This window comes from Carettochelys insculpta, chromosome 1, assembly GCF_033958435.1.
Source record: "Carettochelys insculpta isolate YL-2023 chromosome 1, ASM3395843v1, whole genome shotgun sequence".
NCBI lineage: Eukaryota > Metazoa > Chordata > Testudines > Carettochelyidae > Carettochelys > Carettochelys insculpta.
Window position 1 is genome coordinate 177,212,080 of NC_134137.1, and position 25,979 is coordinate 177,238,058.

Below are 25,979 nucleotides of genomic sequence, written 5' to 3' on the forward strand. Positions count from 1 at the left end.
TTCCTCTCCTCTGAGTGTTTCAGAATGGATTCCTGGGGGACCTGCTCCATGATTTTTTCCAGGGACTAAAGTGAGGCTGACAGGGCTGTAGCTCCCCCCATTCTTCCCTTTTTAAAAAATGGACACTATTTACCTTCTTCCAATTATCCAGGACTACTTCTGATTGCCCGGCGTTTTCAAAGGTAAAGGTCAATGGGTGGCTGAGGAAATTTCAGATGACCCACCAGACATTTGAAGACCTCTGCCACTGGCTCGCCCTAGTCCTGCAGCACCAGGCCACACAGATGCGGCCAGTGCTCCCGGTGCAGAAGAGGCTGGCCAGCTCCGACAGCCTTCGGTCCATTGGCCACCAATTTGGAGTCAGCAAGGCCACCGTCAGAGCAGTGATGATTGAGGTAAGTCCTGCCCCCACCGCGGACCCACCCTAGGAAGGGGGCTACTGGGCAGGGGGCCCCACGTGGGAAGGGGGCAGGAGTTATCTGGTGGGGAGGGGAAAGGGGGGCCTCCAGGTCAGGTGTTCATGGATGTGTCTCCCTTTCTCCCCTGCAGGTCGTCCAAGCCATCAACAGGGTGCCCCTGCCGCAAGTCGTGACCCTGGGGGACCTGGATGACGCCCTCGCTGGATTTGCAGACCTGGGCTTCCCCAGTTATTTTGGAGCTCTGGACGGGACACGTGGCGATCAGGGCTCTGGACCACGGTGAGGGCACCTGCATTAAGAGAAAGGGGTACCACTCAGTGGTACTCCAGGCCCTGGTGGATGTGAGGATCTGTTTCCTGGATGTGTGCATGGGGTGGCTGGGCAGGGCCCATGACGCCCAGGTATTCTGGAATTCATGGCTGGGACGCCGGGTGCCGGAGGGCATGTATGCCCCCACAGGAGCTCCCACTCGGGGACATCATGATGCCCTCTTGCATTGTGGCCGATGCAGTGTATCCACTGCCCCTGTGGCTCATGTGGCCCTATACTGGATGCACCACACTGGCCCAGAACACGTTTGATGGTCTCCTCAACTATGCTAGGGGCACAGTCGAGCAGGTGTTTGGGAGACTGAAGGGGAGGTTTCACAGCCTCCTCACCAGGCTGAATGTCAGCCTCCCAAACATCTCTGTGGTCATTGCTGCCTGCTGCGCCCTCCACAACCTTGTGGAGGGCAGTCGGGAGCCCTTTATCCAGGGCTGGGCCATGGACCCAGGGGCTGGCTATGAACAGCTGCCCGCTGCCCCGTGCCGTGAGACACAGAGGGATGGCGTCAGGGTCTGGGATGCCTTGTGCCAGGACTTCATACAGGGCCTGCCCTGACCCTCCCAGCCACACTCTGCACCATGGGCCCCCCGACTTCTCCTTCCCTCAAGCTTCCCCCCCGCCCCACACCACTTTCCCACCAAGCACCAGGGACACAGGGTTGGGGTGGGAACGAGAAACTTTACTATTGAAGAAATAAACGTTTGGCAAAACAAAACAGAACAACATGTGAAACTATTCACAGCGCATGGGGGAAACAGTCCACAGGACAGAGGCAGAGGGCTAGGTGAGGGAATTGAACTCAGAGGGGAGCTAGGCAGGGGGACTGAATTGGGAGCAGGGATAGGTGGGGAAGGCTCAGTCACCCAGAGGTGTGGGGGGCTGGGAGCCGCATCAGCCACAGCTGCCCTACTGCCCTGGGTCCAGGGCCCCCTGTAGGGCTGTGTGGGGCCAGGACCACAGGGAGGTAGGGCTGGGGTGTGGGTGCTGCAGGCTCAGCCTCTGCAGGGTGTGCAGGAGGGGCCACTGGGTCTGGGCCAGGTGCACCTGCCTTGGCCAGCAGCCACTGAGCCAGCTCCAGGCGGGTGGATGGTGATAGGTCCACTAGCAGATGGGCGGCTGCCGGAAGGGCAGCTTCTGGAGGAGAGGCTGCAGGCTGGGCTGGTGAGGGGGTGGGCGGTGGGGCGAGGCGGGTGGCCAAGGCCTGGTCCATGGAGTCCAGACTGCCAGCCAGCTGCACCCACGCATCCTGCTCCATCACCAGCCAGTCCTGGAGCACCTCAGTAATCTCCTGCATGACCACACAGTTGGCAGCTGCCTCCTCATCCTTCCTGCATCATCTGTGGGAGGCCCTGCCATGGCCATGCGGGTATGCAAGCTGGGGCGATGGGGTGGGCTTCTTGGCCACCTGTGGCCGCAGCCTGCTCTGGTGGGCTGCAGCGCCTTCCCAACAATGGACCTGTGGAGACAGAAAGGGACAGGAGGATTGCCTGTTAGTGCTGGGTCCCAACCCTGGGGGGTCCAGGGCCTCCACTATGTTGGGCCCCACCCTGCTCCCTGGCTGCCCAATGGCCTGTGAGCCCTGTGGGATCTCGGGTGTCCAGAGGTTCCCGTTTGGTGAGGGTTAGCCCATGTTCCATCCCCTTCCCCTGTCCCCAGGCATATGGACTGCGGGGCTGATCTGGGGAGGCCCTGTCCCTCTCCCTGGCAACATCCTGCTTGTCCCATACATACTGGCTGCGACCTCCCAGGGCTAGGGCAAGGCTTGCCTTGCTGTCCCAGAGGGGAAGGTGATGACGAGGGTCCTGTTGCTGGAGCCCTCATCATCACCCTCCATCTCAGTTGGCCGCTCCCAACACGAGGGACTCTTGATGCCAGAGGGGCCTGTCTTATCCTCACCGTCCACAGTGGGGGGAGTGACAGTATCTACCACATGTTCTGGGGTGGCCGCCTCCCTCAGCTGCAGGAGCCTCTGCCGCTCCTGGTAATGAGGACAGTTGATGGGCCATGGCCCCAACCAGCTGGCAGCATCACAGGCCTTGATGTAGGTCTGGTGGAGTGCCTTAACTTTTATCCGCATGCTATTGACAGTGCAGTAGGGGTGGCCTTGGGCAGTGAGGCCGCTGACCAGCCAGTCAAAGGCCTCTGCGATCCTCTGCTGGGCACCGGTTTGCCAAAGGACCTCCTCCCCGCCACAGAGCAAGGAGGTCCTTCAGCTCATCCTCTGTCCAAGAGGGTCCCCTCCTGCCACGGACCTTGCCCTGGCACTGTGAGCCCTTGGACTCCTCAGCCGGGGCTCCTGGGGGGCAAGGAGGGCCCTGGCATGCCACCATGGTGGCCGGGGGTGCAGAGGCAGGCTGGTGCTTAGAGCAGGGGCAGTCCGAGTGGGAGCTTGTGCTGCCCCTGCTTGTAGCATGGTCTCAGCTTTCTGCCTGGGGTTGTCTGGGAGCTGTTTCCTTTCAGGTGGCCAGCAGGGACCACAGAGCCCTAGCTGGGCTGGCCAGAGTGTCTCTGTCCTCTGGGGGGGCCATCTCCTTGGAGGACTCCTTACTTCGAAGTAAGCAGTGCAGAGCATCTATACACACTTAATGTCGAAGTTAAACTTTGAAGTAAGCCACTACTCCATTTCCAGTTAACTTCGAAGTAAGGGGAAGTGTGTATAGACGCTCTGCATGCTACTTCAGAGTAGCAGCTTACTTCGAAGTTAACTTTGAAGTAAGTTTGTACTGTAGACACAGTCCCAGTGTAACATATTGGAATCTGACCTTGTCTATGAAGGCTGAGGCCAAAAAAAAAAATGTTTTGAGTACTTCAGCTTTTTTCAAGTCACCTGCCACTAGCTATGGGTCCCACATTTTCCCTGACCTTCTTCTTACTGCTAACATACCTACAGAAACCCTTGTTATCTTTCATATCCCTTGCTAGCTGCAACTTCAAATGCCCTTTGGCCTTCCTGATCACACCAATGCATGTTTGAACTCTGTTTTTATACTCCTCCCGAATCAGCTGTCCAAGTTTCCAGTTCTTGTAAGTTTCCTTTTTGTGATTAAGTTCACGGAAGATTTCTCTGTTAAGCCAACCTGGTCACCTACCACATTTGCTATTCTTTCTGCACATTGGGACGGTATGTTCCTGCACCCTCAATAAGGCGTCTTTAAAATACAGGTCTCTCTCCTCATTCCTTTCCCACTCATATTAGCCTCCCAGGCAGTGTTCCCTCAATCTTTTTTCTTCCATGGGCAGAGTAAACATTATACACGCCACCAACAGAACCGCGTACTGCTGGCCATGGTCAGCCGTGGGTGCTCTGCTGATAATCAGCTGGGCAGTACTTGGATTTCTTCTGTGTGGCCACCCAAACGCTCAGCTTCCAGAGAACACTGCCCCCAGGGGACACTGCCTAACAGCACCCTGAGGGAGTCAAAGTCTGTTTTTCTGAAGTCCAGGTTCCATATTAAATTCAACTATCTTGTAAGCACTGCTGCCCAGATTGCCTCCTACTTTTTCTTCCTCTACCAATTTTTCCCCGTTTTGTGAGCAGCAGAATAAAAGTGGCAGGACCATTAGCTGGTTCCTCCAGCATCTGCAACAGGAAGTTGTCCCCAACATGTTCCAAAAACTTTCTAGATTGGAAGAATCAACCTTGACTCTGCGACACTGCTTGGAGATGACTGGGGCTGGTCTCAACTTCATGGAAGCAAGAGCAGTACTCTGACAACACAGATGTGACACCCAAGCCACTCTTACAGAGACAGTTCAGGCCAACCTCTAAGCACCAGCCAGACATTGCTTGCGACATCTCAGACTCATGGAGTCATGCACATTTGTGATATCTCATACCAGACTGCCCCTGGGGTGCCTACAAATATGGTTCAGATCTGTTTACATGCCAAAAAGGAGACCGTACTACAGATACTGTGAATATTTGGATGAGATGAAGGCCTTTAGAAAGTTTTCTAAGCTCTTTGTGTCAACTGCAGAAAGATCAAAAGGTGAAGCAGTACCAGTTGAGACTGTTAAATGCGCTGTATTGAGTACTGCTATCATGCTTTCAAAACAAAAAAGCAGTCCAGTAGCACTTTAAAGACTAACAAAATAATTTATTAGGTGATGAGCTTTCGTGGGACAGACCCACTTCTTCAGACCATAGCCATACCAGAACAGACTCAATATTTAAGGCACAGAGGACCAAAAATAGTAATCAAGGTTGACAAATCAGAAAAAAAATTATCAAGGTGAGCAAATCAGAGAGCAGAGGGGCAGAAGGTGGGGGAGTCAAGAATTAGATAAAGCAAAGTATGCAAAAGAGTCCCTATCATGAGCTAGAAAATTGTCATCCCGGTTCAAACCACGTGTTAATGTGTCGAATTTGAATATAAAAGAGAGTTCAGCAGCCTCTCTTTCCAAATGGCTGTGAAAGTTCCTTTTCAGTAAAACACAGACTTTCAGGTCATTAACAGAATGGCCCACTCCATTAAAGTGCTGGCTGACAGGTTTGTGAATCAGGAGTGTTTTTATGCCTGTTTTATGCCCATTAATTCTTTGTCTAAGAGAGTTTGATGTCTTTCCAATACACAAAGCATGTGGGCATTGTTGCCACATGATGGCATATATGATGTTAGTTGAGGAACATAAGAATGTGCCCGTGATTCTGTGAATAACCTGGTTAGGTCCAGTGATGGTATCTCCAGAATAGATATGTGGACAAAGTTGGCAACGACCTTATTGCAAGGAAAAGTTCCAGGACTGGTATTCCTGTGGTATAGACAGTGGTTGTTGGTGAGAATCCTCCTAAGGTTGGGAGGTTGTCTGTAGGAGAGAACAGGCCTGTCACCTAGGGACTTCTGCAGTGTGGCATCCTGATTAAGGATAGGTTGTAGGTCTTCAGTAATGCGTTTCAGTGGTTTGAGTTGGGTGCTGTAGGTAATGAGCAGTGGTGTTCTGTTCTTGGCTTTTTTGGGCCTATCTTGGAGTAGCTAGTCTCTGGGTATTCGTCTGCCCGCGATTTGTTTTTTCTATTTCTCCTGGTGAGTAATTCAGGTTTATGAATATTTGAAAGAGATCTTGTAGTTTTCAGTTTCTGTCAGTAGGATCAGAGCAAATGTGATTGTATCTAAGGGCTTGACTGTAAACAATGGATCTAGTTGTGTGTGCAGGATGGAAGCTGGAAACACATAGGTAAGTATAGCAATCAGTGGGTTTCTGGTAGAGTGTGGTACCGATCAGGCCATCCTTGATTTGTACTGTAGTGTCCAGGAAACGTCTCTCTCGCGTGGAGTAGTTGAGGCATAAGCTGATGGTGGGGTGCAGATTGTAAAGTCTCTGTGGAATTCTTCTAGAGTTTCTATACCATGGGTCCAAATCGTAAAGATGTCATTGATGCATCGTAAGTAAAGGAGGGGCAATAGGGGACAAGAGCTGAGGAATCGTTGTTTCAGGTCAGCCATAAATATATTAGCATATTGTGGGGCCATGCGGGTGCCCATAGTAGTTCCACTAATCTGGAGGTATAAGTTGTCCCCAAATCGGAAATAATTGTGGATGAGAACAAAGTTACAGAGGTCAGACACCAGATTGGTTTACCTTAAGTATTGAGTCTGCTTTTTTATGGCTGTGATCTGAAAAAGTGGGTCTGTCCCACGAAAGCTCATCACCTAATAAGTTATTTTGTCAGTCTTTAAAGTGCTACTGGACTGTTTTTTGTTTTGATAGTATATAGACAAGCATGGCTATCTCTCTGTTGCTGTCATGCTTGTAATTTCATACCTCCAACTGAAATCTGTACACATTCCACAAGATTGGTTTCCACCTCTTGTTGCCTTCATTAAAGATGTTCTCATTTTAAAAAATCTACAGGACAGTGAGTTGGGTGTCTGCTCACATATTTGCAGAACACTGATTACTAGAGATTGTTTCTGATGCCATTTTTAGCTCTACTGTATTGTTATCCATGACAGACAACTCCAATGCCCCAACCTGCTATCAGGGATACTGTTCAGGCGTCCCCTATAGTGGAGCACATATAGCAGCACTGTTTGAAAAAGAAGTTACTTATCTTGTGTAGCAATGATGGATCTTGTAGCTTTACATCCCTATGGGTGCTCCACAATCCCCCCTCCTGCCCTCCACTTTGGCATTCTCTACAGGGTCTCTGCAGCAGACAAGGAACTGAGGGTGGTTTGCCCATGCAGCGCTAATTGGCCTTGAGGCAGAACATGAGTGAGATGGAGTGCATGTGCAGATGAATAGACACAGCTACCAAAGGTCTCTTCACAGGCACAGGGACTCAGATACCACTGCAGCAGCACACCAGTAGGGATGTACAGCTCAAAAAAACACCATTACTGCACAAGGTGAGTAACTTTTTTATTATCAAAGATTAAGATTGAAGAACTAGTGGTAAGGGTAATGGAAACAGGTTACATAGGAAAGTCAATACATGCTTTCTAGACCTCCTGGTGTCCAATAAGCTGGCCAGTCACCACATGTGGTGAATTGGACCCCATGGTGTGGCAAAGCAGCTCCTTTGAGCTACATGCGTGGAGCGCACTCTGCCCCTCTGTGCATGCACCCCACCACTTGGTAGGACAAGCGCATGGTGGTGAGAGCAGCTCCTCCTGCAGCTCACTTGGGCAGGGTAGCTCGCTCGCATTGGTGCAGCTTGGGGTGGCTTGCACTGGCTTGCTCCAGTCAGCTCACGCCAGCGTGGCTCAGGGTGGCACAGCTCCAGTGACTCACTGAGTTTGTATGGGGCTGCAGGTGTGTGCCTGGCTCAGGGGGCAGTGCCAGGCTGTGGCAATTGTTAAATTTCTTTTGGACACCACTGTCCTGGCCGCTAAATTTACCAGACTTACCATCAGTCTAAAAAGGGTCTTATCTCATCTGTCCTTTACAGTTTTTCCATGCAGGGCAGTTTGGGATCACATTTTGTATGTAATAAATGTAATTTTATTGCCCGATATTATTCCTCGATGTCTACTTTGGATTTCTCGTTTCTCCAAAATTCACTGTCTCCCCCAGAGATCGGACAATAACCCCCTTTGGTACATTCTCCTTTACCTTATCACCTGTTGACCTTGCACCCTTTTATTGGTTTTGTACACAAATAGGGTTTCTATTGTGTTGGCTTACAATGCTTAATTTACCCATGTAAACGTAGTCACACAAGTGAACATGCATCCTTTGGCAGCATCCTGTTTGTCAAATGTGCCTTAGTTTAGACTTTTAGGAAACATTTTTATTGAAGACCTCCCATGGCATGCTTTGTGGAGAAATACTATGCAAGCACTGTGTTAGACGAAGCGACTTTGTTAGGTCTGTAAGAAGTTACTGTTACAGAATAGTGAACTTTTTGCCAATGGTCTTAGAGGTTATGGTAATGTAAGTATCCTCTCCATGGATTACTACCTCATCGTGGGGGAAAGGCTTGCGTGTTTCAATGACCCCAAGAATGATGCTACCTGGAGTCATGTACTCCCTTAAGGTCACCCAGGGCAAATTACCCAGGGCGAGGTTCTAAACTAAGTGTAATCCAAGAAGTCCTCAACTGCAAGGCAGGTGGAGGATAACTGCACAATGGAGGTGAAACTGTTGAGTAATGTTATAACAGCTGTGAAGACTTATGAAGGCTGCAGCTGACAGAGGGCTTGAAAACAAGGGCACAGACACCATGACAACTGGAAATCTTCTGTCAAGGACAATGTGACTATTGTACATCAGTCTCCCCACTCTAAAAAAGTCCCACACAGGCATCTTTCAGATTTGGGAAAACAACAGTTGCATCAAGTCAAAAGTCCAGTGGCAACAATAACAGGAGAGTGAGTTCTGTAAGTTACTAGTCACATACTTGCACACAGGCAGTCGGACATATGATTGTCTTCTTGCTCAAGGTCTGAAGGAGGTCAAGCACTTCTAGACTTCCAGGTCAAACAAGTCACTTAAAAGTCATTAAGTTGCTCACCCAGTTATTAAGGTTATGAGGCAGGACTAATGACTCATTTAAAGCTATAAAGAGCTACATTTTATATTTCTAACTTCACATAGAAGAATGGTACATGCACCAAAACAGACGTTTGCAATCCAGCAGATTGTAACATTACAATTGATAAGTTACATTCCCAAAGCACTTCCAGTTATGCATATTTATATTCATAAACCAAATTTTCATAAAGCTGGTGGGGGCATCACAATATTATGATCCCAAAATTATCAAACACTTGCTTCACTTGTTCATGAGGTGTACTCAAGTGATAATACACTTGGTTCTCTATAGCAAGCACCAAGTTAGTACAGCGTCACAGTTCCCTTCATGAATTTTACATATTTACCCCATTGTTTCCATTGTCATTTTTTAATATTACCATAGTTGGTATAGTAATATAGTTACCATAACACTGTAATTATAATGAAGGAGGCACCTGATATTAAGGCAGGGGAAAAATCGTATCTAAAAAAATTCTTATGCTTTATCGATTTAAATGTACTAATAAGAGTCTTTACTCCTGTCCCATAACGCTAATGACTGGGTGAGCAACTTACTGACTTTTGAATGACCTTGTTTGACCTGGAAATCTAGAAGGTGTTTGGTGCTAGAACAACATGGATCATACCACCTTTGGACCATACTATATTTGGATAATCAAGAGGGATTCTTCATAAAAATCCCAAAATCAACATGCATGGCATTCAAAATAAAGTATAACTTACTTTTCTGAATTAAAAAAAAATTGTTGAGAAACAAGTAATATATATCTTCCTCGCTATATTAAAAATGCTGATGCAAACGCACATGTTGAGAAAATTTACAGTATAATTTCTTCCAGATATCTAACCTGAAAACATTTCACGTGCACGTTTTAAGGCACAAAAACCTACCTCCATTAAAAATGCAATAGAACCATTTTAAAGTTTCTCTGTGAATCATGAGATTTGTAGCTGCAATATTTCAATTAAATAGTCGCACTAATATGTTTTGTGCTTAACAAGGGAGGAAGAATATTAAAGTTAAGATAGAGAATTGAAACTTGGAAGACTTGTATTCTACTTCAGTACAGGTACACATTTCCTGAGATCTTGAAAAGTCACTTAAAGGCACAGCCTGATCATACTGAAATCAGAGATTTTTACACTGAAGCTTTGTCTACAGTAGCATTTTGTTGCCAAAACTTCTGTGGGTCAGAGTGCAAAACAAACAAACATACCACTGATTGACATGAGTCTTACTGACAAAAGGACCGATGTTAACAGTACTATTTTGTTAGGAACTGTTTATTGAAGGTGATTTAAATATGCTGGTGGAAAAGTGCTGTCTCTCCCACCATCACAGAATGGCTACACATGAAACCGTACAGCAGCACAGCTACAGTGGTACAACTGTGCAGCTGTAAAGCCAGTAGTGCACATCTAGCCTCTTGTGTTTGATTCTGCAAGATGCAATTACCTCCTAAACTAGTAATTTTCTTCTTCTTCCAGGCAAGTGTGTGAGGTTAGTCAGTACCACACAGATAGCACTCAGAAACTTGCAGGATGAGGTATTTAATTGATTTGAAAGAAAACAGGGATAATGCATTACATAGTTCACAGAATAGCATGAAGTTACAATAACTGACATTATAAAGCTGAGGTAGCACATTTTGCCCATGTACAGTATTACATTATACTTTTACATATTTAAGTTTGTTCATGCTTTAAGCTACATTAAAATGCACTTAGGGCGAGGAGTTGTATTTTTAATCCCCGCCCCCAACAGACTCAAGTGCCCAGAATAATACTTAAATGCAGGTCTGAAGCTTGATGCTGTGGCACACACAGATGTAAGTACTGTACATTATAAAGCAGGGGTGGGCAATAATAAAGAAAAAAGCAGTGGCTCACCAGGGTTAGTCTATGGCACTACATTTACCTTTGCCACCACAGTTTTTTGGCAATCACAATTCTCATTGGCTGAAGATCACCATTCACAGACAACAGGAAGCAGCACGGACTGGTACTCTGCTTCCCACTTCTCCCATTGCCCACGAACTGCAATCTGTGTTCACAGCTGCAACTACTGGCTACCTTCGGAGGCACAAGTAAACATAGAGGTGGGGGCCCACTAGGAACTAACTCTGGTGGACCAGATCCAAGCTGTGGGCTGCTATTTGCCCACACCTCTTATAAAAAGTGTACCGCTAACAAGGCAGAGCTGCTTGTGGGAGGAAGGGAGCAAGGGTGGGCCAGTTGCCCTTGGATCCCCATTTATAAAGGCCCCCAAATGTAGTAATATTTCAACTTGAAGTGCCAAGTGGAATTAAGCCAATCCGCCCGGTGTCCTGACACCAGTCTGGGCCAAAAAGCCTGGCCAAATCTAAGTGGCAGCGTGCTAACTGAGAGACGGTGCATCAGCTATCAATGCCCTGCTTAGCCTACTATCAGAGAGGTAGCCGTGTCAGTCTGTCTTCGAGAACAACAAGAAGTCCTGTGGCACATTACAGACTAACAGATATTTAGGAGCATGAGCTTTTGTAAGCAAAGACCTGCTTCATCAGGTGCATCTCTTAGCCTAGTCATTAGAGAGTCCATCAACCGCACAGCTCCGTCAAAGCCCTGCAAGATTCTTGGGACCCTCAAGTGCGAAGGCTGGAGAGAAAACTTATCAAGACACTGGAAGAGGATTTAGGGGCCCGCCTTCCCCCAACCTCCGCACCCAGGCGGTACAGACGCTGGTCTTGCCACGCTGCCGCAGGCAGGGAGTGTGCGCCAGGCCTGTGCCCGGACTGCCGCCTGTTCGACCCAGCCCGGCCGAAGGACCCCGCCGACCCCAGCGGCTGCAGCTGGCGCTGCTCCGTGTGGGGCGGGCTGGAGCCGCCGCCGCCGCCGCCGCCGCCGCCGCCTGAGGCTGGTTTCCTTGCGGCGGCGCACCAGGAAGGGCCCCAGCCTGGTGAGCCACATCCAGCCGCCTAGATCTGCAAGCTCCAGTGGCTCCCCGCCCCCCACGACCAGCGTCGCAGCGCCCAGCATGCAACGCGGCCGCGCAAGGCACTACAGCTCCCAGTATGCACCGCCGCATTCGGAGACGGGTTACTAGCGGATGCTGCCAGTCACGTGGGTGCCGCGCTGCATGGTAGTGACGCAGGAAATCGAGGGAGAGATTGACCCGGTACCGCTGCTTCCGTCGTTGTTGTGACGACCAGGCAGTGGGCGGAGCTATGTTGTATAACCAGGGGATTACAAATGGCAGCGGGGGGGGAGGGAGTGGGTGGAGCTGGTGACCTGGAAGTAAATGGCGCGCACCTGACTGTGGAGATCACCAGACAGGCGTCCCCTCCCCGGACCCGAGTCGTCACGTGATAGGGGTGTCACGTGCTGGTGCTGGACGCGGCAGGATGGGGACCGCTCTGGACATCAAGATCAAACGGGCTAACAAGGTGTATCGCTGCGGGGTGAGTGCCGCTGGGCCGCGCGCCCGTGACGCCACAGGCCGGGCCGTTGGGGCGCGCGCGCTGCGGCTGCCCTTGCCAGCAGAGCTCGGCGGCGGGGCCACCCTGACGGGGGGCTCCCAGCGGCTGCCAGCCTCGGTCACTGGCTCCTGGGGAGGCAGGTGGTAGGGCTCGGCGGAGGCGGGGGAGATCGCGGCCACAGCGCCCTGGGGGCGCGGAGCACTGGAGCGGGCGTTGCGCCCGGCTATCTGGCTGGCAGCCTGCGGGGCGCAGCTCCTGGCGCGGGTGTGAGACGCCTCGGCTGCTCGGCGTGCTGATGTATTCACCTCTGCCCCTCACGGACAGGGACACGGGGCGGGGGCTTTCGTTCAAACCTGGTATGGCTAGTGTGTTCTAACCAAACAAACCAGCAGCCCTGTAGCACTTTAAAGACTAACACAATAACTTATTAGGTGATGAGCTTTCGTGGGACAGACCCGCTTCGTCGTATCTGTCCTACAAAAGTCCATTGCCTAATACATCGTTTTGTTAGTCTTTAAAGTGCTACAGGACTGCTGGTTTGTTGTGGTATGGCTAGAAGTACTACTCTGGGTGGCTGCCTATGTGCTAGGAGTTGCCAGGCGCATTAGGCATGGGTGAGGCCTGCTGTCTGATTTCTTTCCAAGGGAAGTGGATGGGTTTTGTTCTTTTGTGGCTTCTTAAATAACAGTTTCTGCTTAGCCATTTTTGTCTGTTGCAAAGTTAATAGATAGACCTGAGGAAACCCTGCTTTGCAAGGATATTTTCAGAGAGAGGCCCCTGAAACTACAGTTTACGTGGCCGATAGAACCTCACTGTAGGCTGGTCAGATCCTGCATTTATACACTCAAACCTGCCCCCCCACAACTCCCTTCGTATTCAGAGACCTGTTTTCAGACAGTCTGTGTTACCAAACAGCATGTGTTTTACGCACTCCAAAGCTTAATTTTTTCTGTGTACCGCAGACTATAGAATTGAAAAAGAAGGAACACTTTTGGAAGTTTTGACATTGAGCATGGAAAGTAGTGTTAGTTTTTGTTTATTGAGATAGTGAATCTCCTTTTTTTAACCCTGAAATGTTGCTGACTCATTTGGGGTCAGTATTCTTCCACTCCAGTAAGTATTGGCAGCACTTGTTGATTATGCAGTTCATCTGCAAGAATCCCAAGCGCTCTCACCCTCTGTTTGGCAGAAAAGGATGGGGAGGTGGGGGGGGGGGGGGTTACAGTGGATGAGGAGCCAGGTATGAGCCAACAGTGTGCGCTTGTAGCCAAGAAGGCAAATGGCATATTGGAGTGCATTAGGAGGAGCATTTCCAGAGATCTAGAGAAGTGATTGATTATTCCCCTTCATTCAGCACTGGTGAGGCCCTCTCTGGAGTATTGTTTTCTATTGATGGCCCTTCCTCACTACAGCAAACATGTGGATGCATTGGAGAGGATCCAGTAGAGAACAAGAATGATTAGGGGCTGGAGCGCATGACCTACAGGATGAGGCTAAGGGATTTGGGCTTGTTTAGTCTGCAGAAAAGAAGAGGTGAGAGGGGATTTGATAGCAGCCTTCACTCACTTGAGAGGAAGCTCCAGAGAGGGTGGAGAGAGGCTGTTCTTAGTAGTAACAGATGGCTGAATGAGGAGCAAAGGTCTTGAGTTCCAGTGTGGAAGATCTAGGTTGAATATGGGAATGGTAATAAATGGAGATACACATCTCACAGAGCTGGAAGGAACCTCAGGAGGTCATTAAGTCCACTTCCCTGGTAGGGCAAAGCACCATCTCTCTCTTTCTTTTTTTTTAAAAAATCTATTTGCCCTGATCCCTAAATGGCCCCCTCAAGGATTGAGCTCTCAAACCTGGGTTTAGTGGGCTCATGCTCAAACCACTGAGCTATCCCTCCTCTAATGATGTTGAAGCTGTGGAATGGGTTAACTTGGGAGATGGTGGATTCTCCATCCTTAGAGGTTTTTAAGTTCTGGCTTGACAAAGTTCTTAAATTCTGTAATGTAACTTTGTGACTGTTTGCATAGCCTTATAATCCCATTAATACATTGGGTCATGTCCATGCATAATTATTTTCTAGACACAAATAAATTGGTTGTTGCAGTATATGAAGAATGTTTCACTTTAGTGGCTATTTCTAACAAGTAAGTATCTTTTTTAAAGAAACGTTAGAGAAGTTTGGCCTTGGTGATGATTTTATCAGACTGAATTGTATATTGCTGAACAATGCACTGTGTAATAGGACTGTACACAAGTATTTTAACTATAGGGTGCAAACAGCATTTCTGTAGTGGTGGCTATTTTCTTTTCCTCATCCACTGGTTGTTAAAATCATACATTCCCTTTTTCATTACATGGGTTTCATTCACTTCTTCAAAGATGTAATGCATGTGTCCATCCGTACTCAGTTTCTGACTAATAATTTTATCTGAGTGAATTGTTTGCATAAAGTGGAGAGATTCCCCTATAAAGAATTAATCAAGTAGGATCATTTTTTGAAGTATGAGTTTGGCTGTGTTTCTTGTAGACACTTCAATAATATTGAATACATTTCCTTTAAAGTTACCTTCAGTATACTGATTAGACGGGAGGGCTGAACGATCTGAATAGTTTTCAACATTGTGTTTTTAGTTTGCTGAGTGCTGTACAAGAAATTCTGTGTGAATCTTTGATCAGGAATCCCTAGGCAGTGTCAATAAGTTAAAAATAAATCTGTTTTAACCATGTGAGTTACTTGAGCTGTGCAAGTTTTTTGTACTGTTTTTAGAAAGTCACTTGCCACCACACGTAACAAAGATATCAGCCAGTGCTGCTAATGTCTTTTATTTATAGCATCCTGCTCTGGAAGAATCCCAAAGCATGCTTTCCTAAACAATAATATGGGAATCCCCTCACTTACCAATCACCATGTTGCACCCTAATGGTTCTGAGCTGTATAACTGTGGGTGGCAATACTACACAAAGGTGGGAAATAAAGCCAATTGAAACAGTATTTGGATTATATATTAATGTCTTACTTAGCCATTATAGCTTGCTGTATATTTCTCACTAATATAATTTACATATGACAGCTATATTCAGATAAGAAGGTTGTAGTGTCAAACACTTTAAAGTTAGGCAATGACAGCATGAAGATTCCTTGAGCTACCTGAACTAGGCACCCTTACGCATAGAAGTTTTGTAGACCCACAGCCCCAAACCCTGTGAGCTCAAGTCGACTACCTGGAGCGCTCAGGCTCAGTGCTGGGGTTTTATTTCAGTGTAGGCCTACCCCCTGTTAGGAGGCAGGCTAGTATCAACTTAAGGTAAGAGGATAAGGCCTTGTTCGATAGAGAGAGCTGTAAAGTGCACCACATTGTTAACACCAGTCAGCAAGGTCCCTTCCCGGTACTGATCACAACTTTCCCTAATGTTGAATAGTAACAGAGAGAATGCCGGGTTAGTCTATATACTATCAAAATGAAAAAGCAGTCAAGTAGCACTTTAAACTATTTTGTTAGCCTTTATTAGGTGGTGAGCTTTTGTGGGACAGACCCAGTTCTTCAGACCATAGCCATACCAGAACAGACTCAATATTTAAAGCACAGAGAACCAAAAAAGTAATCAAGGTTGACAAATCAGAAAAAAACTATCAAGGTGAGCAAATCAGAGCATAGAGGGGCAGAAGGAGGGGGAGTCAAGAATTAGATAAAGCTAATTAGGCAAAAGAGCCCCTATAATGTTTTCTGGGTCATTATAGGGGCACTCTTGCATATTTGGCTTTATCTAATTCTTGACTCCCCCTTCTTCTGCCCTCTACTCTCTGATTTGTCAGCCTTGATTACTTTTTTGATTCTCTGTGCTTTAAATTGAGTCTGTTCTGGTATGGCTATGGTCTGAAGAAGTGGGTCTGTCGCACAAAAGCTCACCACCTGATAAATTATTTTGTTAGCCTTTAAAGTGCTACTTGGCTGCTTTTTTTCTTTCCCTAATGGTTAAAGCTGAATGAAACAGAAGAAGCAGCTGTAGTTACCCCAGCCTAATAGTGGAAGGAAGGAAGCTGTTGGGAAATTTTGGTCCCACTTACTCTTGCTCACACCTTCCAGTAGGTGAAAAGGGCAGCAGCATCTACTACTAAACCCTTCCTCTCTCTGAAGTAGTAGTTCTGTGCCTTGCCAGTATCAGTAATGTATTAGAGATTTTTGGGATTGGAGCATGTGCAATGGAGATCGAATGTTCAGAGATTTTTAGTTGCAAGCGTCCAACCCATTCCAGTGAACATTTGCAGCAAAAACCTTTTAAAAACCTGTCTTCATTTTTCCACATCTGGTCTAGTTTTTCATGGGGACAGCAAAAAGGTAGTTCTAACCTCAGCACCACCGTGGTAAATGTGAAGGTCCTGGGCAAAACTTTGGAACTCCTAAAAAGTCTTTCAAAAACAATTTTTTTTTTTTTTTAAACATAGGGAAAATACATAGTTTTACCACACCCCTCTATCAGAGAAGGTTGGACTTCTTTCTTCAAAAATGGCTGAACAGTATTTGTCTGAGACAGAAATCTGGCATGGAAAATCTCAGCCTAAATGCTTAAAGTTATAAATAGTAATAATAAGCAACTATAGATGAAAGGCAAGGTAATCTTATCTGTAGGTTCTGCCCGGGTTACATTAAGGCACTAGGCATTATAGCTGTGAAGTCCAACCAGTTCTGAAGCAGTAGCCACCAGAATGATTACTGCTATAGCAAACTAACTACATTATTCTGGAAATATATTTATTGTTCAAGCCAAATGGCCATGTGTGGCTAGCTTGTTGGATACCACAGCATTATAGTATTTAAGTGAACTTTTGCGGGGAGTTTAAACTAAAGTACGATATACTGTATAACTGTTTTCCAATAAGCTGTTGAGAAATAACACTGAAGTTTTTAATTTTTCTATTTTATTTTGCTAATGTGGGCTCTTAGTTCTGAAGTTGCTTCCCCCTCACCAGTGAACAAATGTTGCTTACCATCCTACTTCCAAGTTCATTACTTCAGTTTCCTTTTCTTGTAGATTTCTGTTGGTTTCTGAAATCTTTTCATTGTGTTTTTGCTGATATTGGGCACAATCATAGATATTTTTCATGTTGACTTACAAAGAAAGTATGGATTCTTAGCACTGTAGATGAAATCAAATTTTTAATATTTCAGTTCCCTAGTTCCATTCTGGTTTGGGTTTATAGGGATTTCCCTAGCGTCCAGTTGGATTCTGGTTCAGACATTGAGAATGATGGCTTTGTAACTATTGTTTGTACCTGTTCATAGACATTTTTGGAGATTAATGTCCCACAATCTTATTTCTGTTGTAACTCCTGACAAAAATACATTGATAAATATTTCTATATGTAGAAAAGTTGTTTTTTTTTTTTTTGTTTTGTTTTTTGTTTTTTTTTTTACATAAGTCATTTGCACACACTACAGGTAGTGCAACATCCTTCAGAATTCTCGGTCATATTTGACCGCTGAGGCTGACAAAATGAATTTCAAACCAGAAAATGCCCTTTGTAGGTTGACTTCAATAGCAGGAACAATCACTCATGAGGAAATGTGAGAACATGGAAAGGAGAGAGAGGTGTTCTGCCGTAATAAACCCCAAATGTTGTGCATGTGTGTGAGAGGGTAGAAATGAGAAGGCCTCTAAATCTGAATCTAAAAACAGTAGATCCAAGAATGGGCATGTTTTGGGACAAATAACAGAATGACTAAGGATTTGCATGCTAATAAAACAGCCTGTTGTGATGTGGTCTGATGCTGGAATAACAAGCTCTCTAGGGCAGATAGAAAAAGGAATCTCCTTTTGCTAGTTCACAGGGAAAGTTCCTGGCAGGGAAAATGCTGAGAAAGGGGGATGGCCTAACAAATAGGCAATCTTCCTTAGTCCAAAAAGCCAGACAGAGCAAGTGAACAATCCAAGGAGCGAGAGGAAAAAGGAGGTTTCAGTGAGTCGTGTGATGAGAAATAGCCTCAGAAAGTCATGAACCTCTGTGAAACTTTGGAATTCAGCAGCTCATGAACTTCCATATGGGTTGGGTGGGACCTTTTGGTGCTTACTTGAGTAAATGAAATATTTGATGTAGCCTGATTGTGCATGGGGAAGAGCTATACCAGAGCACTGGAGATCATGTCCAGTTGCAAACAGCAACAAATTATACCATCTAGCAGCAGCTGCAGTCATTTCTGAGTGAGGCATTTTCACCCATGAGTTAAACTACTCTACTTTTATTTTTTACTTCCCTGCCCAATTATGCTAGCATGTCCTACTCAACTTCATTTCTCAGTTTCTGCAGGTCCTCTTCTGGCTTTCCCCGCTTCAGATTCTCTGACTCCTACCCCAGAACTGCCACTGCAATTTCTTTCTATAAACTTTTATTACATCAGGCTCCCTGACCCAACTTCTGTTCAATACTGACATTCTTCACCACTGATAAAGGAAAGGTACTGATGCCCTGGCAGCTGCCAGTTGAGTATTCTGCAGATATTGCTTAACTGGTGTGAAGTACAATTGTATCAAACCATTTCAGCTTCAGCTCTTACTGAAGCTTAAACACTCATCATTTCCCACTTTGTTTGCTGTAACCTACTCATCATTGCACTACCGAGATCCACATCAGCCCCTTGGAGTCCAAACAAAATACTTCCACTAGGACTTTGCCCAGGATTCTGACCACATCAGCACCCTTCTGTCCTTAGCTCTTTGTGCATTCCAGTGACTGCACCATATTACGTTCAGATTTCTTGTGACCATCTAACTTTGTCCCTTTCACTTTATCCATTATTTTTATGTTGCTACTTCCACATTCTCCACTTCACTTCCACTCAAAAACATCATCCATAGTGCCCTTCCCTCCCCCCCACATTTCTTTTGCAACAATACTTTTCACCTATTGCTGTGTATTAATGCCCTTGTTGTCCTGGTCTGCATCACAAGTGGCCTATCCTCATCTCAGTCCCATCTGAAGTTTCACTTCACCCAAAAGAAACTAGCTGACCAAGCCATCTGTTCACACAAGTCCTTTGTTTATGAGTAAATTACTACATTATGTGGCAGAAGGATGTTGAAGACTGGGAGGGGAAGGACATAAGAGTTACTGGAACACAGTCTGTGAGTTAGGGTAAGGAGAAGAGACATTGGGTAGGGATGTAATTGACAATAAAACATATAAGTAGAGACTTCTGCTAGACATCACCTTGACTACTTGAACTTTTGTATTCTTTCCCCTGCCTTCTTTCTTCATCATTATGTCTTCTAGACCATTTGTTTTGTGATGCAGGAATTGTTTTCCGCTGTGTTAGGGAGTCATCTAGCATACTGCAGGTGTCACTGCAGTCTGAAGTCCAGCCAGAGGCGAAACTAATAAGAAAATGGTATGTTCTGCTTGACCCCTTTTTACTATTAGGAAGTTCTTTCTGGAGTGGTGGTCATAACCAGCAAAGATGCTGTTCAACACCAGGGTATCTACTTAACAATGGAAGGATCTGTAAATCTGCAGCTCAGTGCCAAAAGTGTTGGTGTGTTTGAAGCTTTCTATAACTCTGTTAAGGTAAGAAATGTGTAGATGGATTCCTTGGGTACAAAAAATTCTCTTATTTCTAAACCACATTTTTCCTCAATAATTCTATTTCTTTATAGCTCTATATTACTTTAGTGTATGCAGGTGGTTTAACATTTTCCAAGTCACCGCTATTATCTAGCATTACATTGTGACCTTAGAAAATGTTTTTAGGCTTACCAGTCTAAGTAACCACAGAATTAAAGAAGTTTGTCAAGACATTACCACAGTAATATGACATGCCATTTGTTTATAGGTTTGAGTGGCATAAGAAGCACAGCCCTTCAAGGGGGAAGAGGAGAAAAACTGTTCTTATCAAGAGAATGTGAGGGCTCCAAGTAAAGCTGCTATGAGAAGTCTGTGTTCAGTTATATAAAATCTTTTCCACCTGTGAGCCCGAAGCAGCTTGATAGTAGTCCTTCCCCCCTCTCAAAAATAAATTTACTCGAGAGATGGAGAGAGAGAGCAAGCTTCCTTCAGTCTGTGCTCTTTCATATGTCAGCAGAGAGGAGGCAAAACCCCAGGTCTCAGTAGCCCCAAACTTAGGGGAGATCTGCATTTTTCAAGCAGCCAAAACAAGAATTTTAATTCTATTTCAGACTTAAATGCATTTTAACTTCAAAGGGGAGTTTCTTGATTAGACAAATGACTTTTGAAACAGTAATTTGGAGGGCATCATCTGATTAACATTGAGGCCGTGTCTACACTAGCCCAAATCTTCGAAATGGCCATTTCGAAGATTACTAATGAGGCCCTGAAATACACAGTCAATGCCTCATTAGCATGCCGGTGGCCACGGCACTTAGAAATTGCTGTGGCTCGCTGCCACGGGGCTCTTTTCAAAAGGACCCTGCCAACTTTGAAATCCACTTATTCCTTTCTGCTGATATGAATAAGGGGATTTCGAAGTTGCCGGGGTCCTTTCAAAAAGGAGCCCTGTCTGGACGAGCCACACGGCAGCGAGCTGTGGCAATTTCAAAGTGCTGCAGCTGCTGGCATGCTAATGAGGTGCTGAATATGTATTTCAGCGCCTCATTAGTAATCTTCAAAATGGCCATTTGCATGGCCGTTTCGACGATTTGGGCTAGTGTAGAGGTAGCCTGAGTGTTGCTGCAATTGAAAACAAAAATAGTTTGAAAACAAAAATGGAAAAACCACATGGGGGGGGGGGCGGTGGGAAATAAGATTCATGGCAATGCTCTATTTGATGTAAAACTAATGTTTTCTGCTCTGGGCATGCATGTATATATTTTGCTGCTCCTGTTCTGGTGTCTTTTTTTAATTGAATGGAAACATATATTTGTATGCTTCCCCAGGTGAGTGCCATAGGCTGTGTCTTCACTTGCCCCCAATTTTGAAGGGGACATGGTAATCAGGGGCATGGGAGATTACTAATGAAGTGCTGCGGTGAATATGCAGCACTTCATTAGGCTAATTTTCGCCCACAGCAACTTTGAAGCATCAAACTTAGAAGTGCTGGCGTGTGTAGCTGCGGGCACTTCGAAGTGCCCGTGTTACTTCAAAGTCTCATTACTCCTCGGAATGCTACACACATGCCAGCACTTAAAAGTTTGGCGCTTCAAAGTTGCTGCGAGGGAAGATTAGCCTGATGAAGTACTTCATATTCACTGGAGCACTACATTAGTAATCTCCCGTTGTCCTGATTACCATGCCCCCTTTGAAGTTGGGGGCAAGTGTAGACACAGCTACAGTTGAGCATCAGAATGTTGCTTAAACATATAGCCTGCCTTTGGGTGCCTGTTTTCCCTCCAAAAATTAACAGCTTAGCTGGCATAAACACATGCAGACTCCTGCTGCTGCTGTTAATAGGCAGAAGGTTTAAGACAAATAAAAGGAAGTATTTCTTCAAATCTTTGAACCTTTGCCAGGAGGATATTTGGGAAGGCTAAGAGTATATAGATTCATGGAGGATAGGTCTCTCAATGTGTGTTAGGCGGGATGATGTCACTAGCTCTATTTGCCTGGAGCTGGGAATGCATCACTTGATTGCCTGTTCTGTTCATTCCCTCAAGTACCTGACATTGGCCAATCTTAGAAGACAGGTTGCTAGGCAAAATGGACCTTTGTGCTGGCCCAGCATGGCTAATCTTATGGTATCCGTAATGGGACGAGAAATGGATTGCTTTTCAAAGTGTGCTAGGTTCTATTTGTTGGTTTCTTAATGTGCTTGGCTGTTAATATGGCACAGATACAAGCAATTTTACAGAAATGTGAAACAAACTTATAGTCTGGTAAAAAGTAGTCTTAGAGAATTGTTTGGGACACAGACACTTGAATTTTCAGATATTTGGAAAGCCTGATAGGATTTCAAGTGGCTCTGCTATTGGGCCCTTTTGAAGTAATAGTTATCACAAAGCACACTTATTTTTAATTTTTTCAAATTTTTATCTTTACAGCCTATTCAAGTTATCAACAGTACCATAGAAATGGTAAAACCAGGAAAACTTCCGAGTGGCAAAACAGAAATTCCTTTTGAATTTCCACTGCATATGAAGGGCAACAGAGTTCTATATGAGACATATCATGGCGTGTTTGTCAATATTCAGGTGAGACTGTTTTGTAGGGAAAGTGTGATGAATGCAAACTGTCTTCAGGAACTACAGGCTAAGACACCTTTGTAATTGTGCTATGGGGAAAGCTATCTGGTGGCATCATAACTGTTAATATTTTATTGAACTGCTCATGTACAGTAAATGGAAAATTAAAAGTTCCTTTAAACTAAAATTCACTTTCCAACTGGTTTGAAGTCTACTGAAACCTAGTAGAGAGAGATGTATATGTCGGTTCAAACATTTCCCAGACATCTTACATTGTGGTATCTGGGTGCAGTTTGTGGCTTAAATTGAATCAAAAGTTTCATGATCTATTTCAGCTCAGAGCTGTTCAGATAGCTATGTCTCCAGGATTTAGTGCGCACACACAGACAGTGGAAGGCCTGTGTGATGAGAAACATTTTGGTTTTATTTCCAAGCATGGTATAGCCACAGTTGTTGTTGTTGTTTGTTTTTTTTTTTTTTTAAAAAAAAAAAAAATCACAAAACATTATCAGGATGTATATGTTGTCTTAAAATTATACTTGAACTTTAAAAACAGGAATATTTGGATTTTATTTCTTGACTAGGAGTTTTGGTTTCTGTGTTCCTTGAAACAGGTAATCCTCAGTATCATCAAATACAGGTGTGGAAATATCAGACATACAAAGTTTTTTGGTTTTGTTTTTTGTTTCGCTTGAAATAAGTAGCTTAAAAATAGAGAAGCTATTTTGTTCTTCATCCTTTCACATCTATATTTTGGGTTTTGGTTTGTTTGCCTTTTTTTTTTTTTTTAAGGGACCATTTTATATTCTTAGAATGAAGATACCGTGTCATTATTAGTTTATCACTCTTCATTAAGTTCAAATAAGAAGTTAAGTACAGTGTGACAGTGATATGCTAGCACAGGATATTGTATTGTACATGTTCTCTTATTAGCTATAAAGTGTACATTGCCTGAGTTAAAACTCTCTTACTTTTAGTCTTCGTTTTACGTGATAGGTGTTTCTGGATTGTCAGAGGGAGTGAGTTAGGCCTTCTCTGCTCCCTGCTGGAGGCATCAGCAATCTAAGGGCAGGTTTACACGACAGCAAAAGCCTGAATTAAGGTACACAGTATAATGTAGCTGTAGATGATGTACCTTAATTCATGCTTCCACGCCTCTCCACTAAGGGAGGTTGATGGGAGTGTTCAGTCTCGTTGATTTCCCTTACTCCTAAGAAGGGGCAGGAGTGGTGGCACAGGCACAGGTACCCTGTAAGTTCAGTTTTAGCACATCCCTACCAGGAGTGCTAAATGGATCTCTGTAAGATGACCAATTTTCCCTGTACCCTAACACTACCTTCACTGGGATCCCACTTAAAGGAAAAGCCATTCAGTTCAAGCTACCAACAAGACTTGGTTCCCCCAAAGCCTAGAAAGGCCAGGAGGATACACTGGCCAATCGTGAGCCAGCAGATCAATTGAGAGCTTTCCTACTTCTCACAAGGGAAGTGGTGGGCGAAATTCATTGAGGAGCATCTCCTCTGTCTTAGCCCGGAACTCCAGGTATGGATCAAGGCCTTGACTTAAAGTGACCAAGCACTTCCATTTTACATTTATTTGTTTAGCTGGCTAGTGTGACGTAAGGAGATGTCTTGAACAGGGGTTCTTTTTTGTACTAATGGGAAACTCTCTTTTTATCCAGGAAATTTTTTGTTTATCAAGATAAAATTCAGAGGAAACCATTAAAACAAATTAAACTCAGACATACTTTGCACCACAGTATTACTGAAGAATCACTAAAATCACCAGTATCTTTTTACTACCCCCCCACAGCATTGCAAATAGACAGTAGAAAACAAACTAATACAAATTACTACTTTTTATAAAAACAACCAGGAGTCTTTTGGCACATTAAAGACTACTGGATTTATTTGGCATAAGCTTTCATGTGTAAAACCCACTTGGTCAGTTACAGAGGCCTCTGTATTTCCACTCCAGCGCATCTGATGAAGTGAGCTTTACCTACAAAAGCTTTATGACCAAATAAATCCCTTAGTCTGTAAGGTGCCATGGGACTCTTCATTGTTTTTTCAGATAGACTAACACAGCTTCCTCACTGAGACTTTTATTATTTTTATAGCTGAACTGAGAGACTTGCACAGAACACTCTTGATGAAGTGTATTTTATCAACAGGTTAACCTGTCAAAGGTAACTCAAGAATATTCATAGCATAACTATAAAATGCTGCATATGCAGATATGTCTCGGACAAAACAATTTTTAATTCCATCCTGTAAAGTACTGATGAGACAAGAACTAGAATTATTCCAGGAATACAATTTGAAAGGAAAGAGTATTTTTAGTATGAGGGAATAACTTCGTAACAGTGGTATCTGCTAACTTGTGAAATGATCTCCTAATGGAAGCACTGAATGCAACTGTTGCTTGAATTATTGAATCATTTAAAAATAGACTGGGGAAAAAATGCTAAACAACATAGCAAGGGAGCATTTCTGCTTTGAAGGGGGTTGATTAGGAGTCACTAAGTTATATCTATTTCATCTTTAATTTTTGGATTTGATTAAGTTAATGGGCGTAGTGTCCACTGACATTAGTGAGAGCAGTGTTTGGCCTCCTGTTTTTAAACTTCTTCAGGCATAGTCCATATTTTCTTCAGGGGTAAAAGAGTTGAGCACTGAGTGTGCTCTTGGTATGTACATTACTTTTCACACCATACACTTCTGTTGATCCTAGGTGTTTGAAAGTAGAATCCCCCCTCTCCTTTTTTTTTTTGATTCTTATACATGTGAAAGTTAATTAGAGTTGAAAGATCATTTGAGTAAGAGTATTGTTTTATGTCTCTTTTCCATCAACTTATTTCTGTCTTTATGCTTATGCATATTATCAGGCTTTCCCACCATAATTATAATTGCCGTATTCTATAGATTCATGCAAATAACTTCTAAACCAGATGCAGTGGCTGCTTTAAGAACAGTATTTGAATGCTTTCAGCTAATATAGTTGGGGTTTTTTGTAATTTGTTTTTCTAACTATCTGTTAGTAAGATACAAAATCTTCAAGCATTTTAAATGTAAGGGTTACTTACCAAAAAGACAAGACAAGAGACTTTTTTATGCCATGAGAACGCCTATTTATAAAAAGCCTTAAGTGGAAATAAGATAAGCAACTACAGTAATCCCTCAAAATACGCAATTTTCCAGTTGCCTTTAACTCGCATTAACGTGAGTTAAGCACAACTTGAAATCCTGCTCCCCCTGGCCCTGGCTCAACCCTCCCAGCCCCAGTTCAACCCCCATCCCCATGGCCCCACTTCAGTATCCCTTGCCCTGGTTCAGCCCCCCTATGGCTGTGGCTCACCCCTTCCCCCTGAAGCCCTAACCCATCCCAGGCTTAATCACCCTGCCCACCTCCCATGGCCCCAACCCACTTAACCCTCCCCAACCACCGCCTCCCCCCAACCCCAGGACTTGCCTTTCAAAAGGAGCTAAAGGGCTTCTGCTGCTTCCCCAGCTGCAGAACATGTGTTCTGCTGGGGGGGAAAGAGCTGCCTCCCTAGACTTACATGAAATGTGAGTTGTGCGGGGGAACACAACCCTTGCATGACTTGAGGGACTACTGTATATTGCCAGAATAGAACCCGTTCTAATCTGTCTTGTGCAAGCACATTAGTTTTTTGTTT

General features: G+C 44.9%; 2 protein-coding genes across 6 annotated transcripts in view; both read left to right on the forward strand.

Annotated features, from left to right (window-relative positions):
• Nucleotides 1-4,760, forward strand: part of LOC142010645 (uncharacterized) — a 72,322-nt gene extending 67,562 nt beyond the window's left edge. Inside the window, exons 5-7 of the mRNA XM_074989080.1 lie at nt 152-395; nt 550-698; nt 4,371-4,760. Coding sequence (XP_074845181.1) covers nt 152-395; nt 550-698; nt 4,371-4,458 — 481 coding nt within the window. The 3' untranslated portion in view covers nt 4,459-4,760. The remainder of the gene's footprint in view (nt 1-151; nt 396-549; nt 699-4,370) is intronic.
• A 7,252-nt stretch (nt 4,761-12,012) lies between these two features.
• VPS26C (VPS26 endosomal protein sorting factor C) overlaps nt 12,013-25,979 on the forward strand; it is a 75,857-nt gene continuing 61,890 nt past the window's right edge. For all 5 annotated transcript variants that reach the window (XR_012645874.1, XM_074996219.1, XM_074996211.1 and 2 more), the window contains exons 1-3: nt 12,013-12,163; nt 19,590-19,733; nt 22,160-22,309. Coding sequence is in view for 4 of the 5 variants with exons in the window: in XM_074996219.1 (XP_074852320.1) it covers nt 12,107-12,163; nt 19,590-19,733; nt 22,160-22,309 (351 nt within the window). In the remaining variant the exon portion in view is untranslated. The remainder of the gene's footprint in view (nt 12,164-19,589; nt 19,734-22,159; nt 22,310-25,979) is intronic.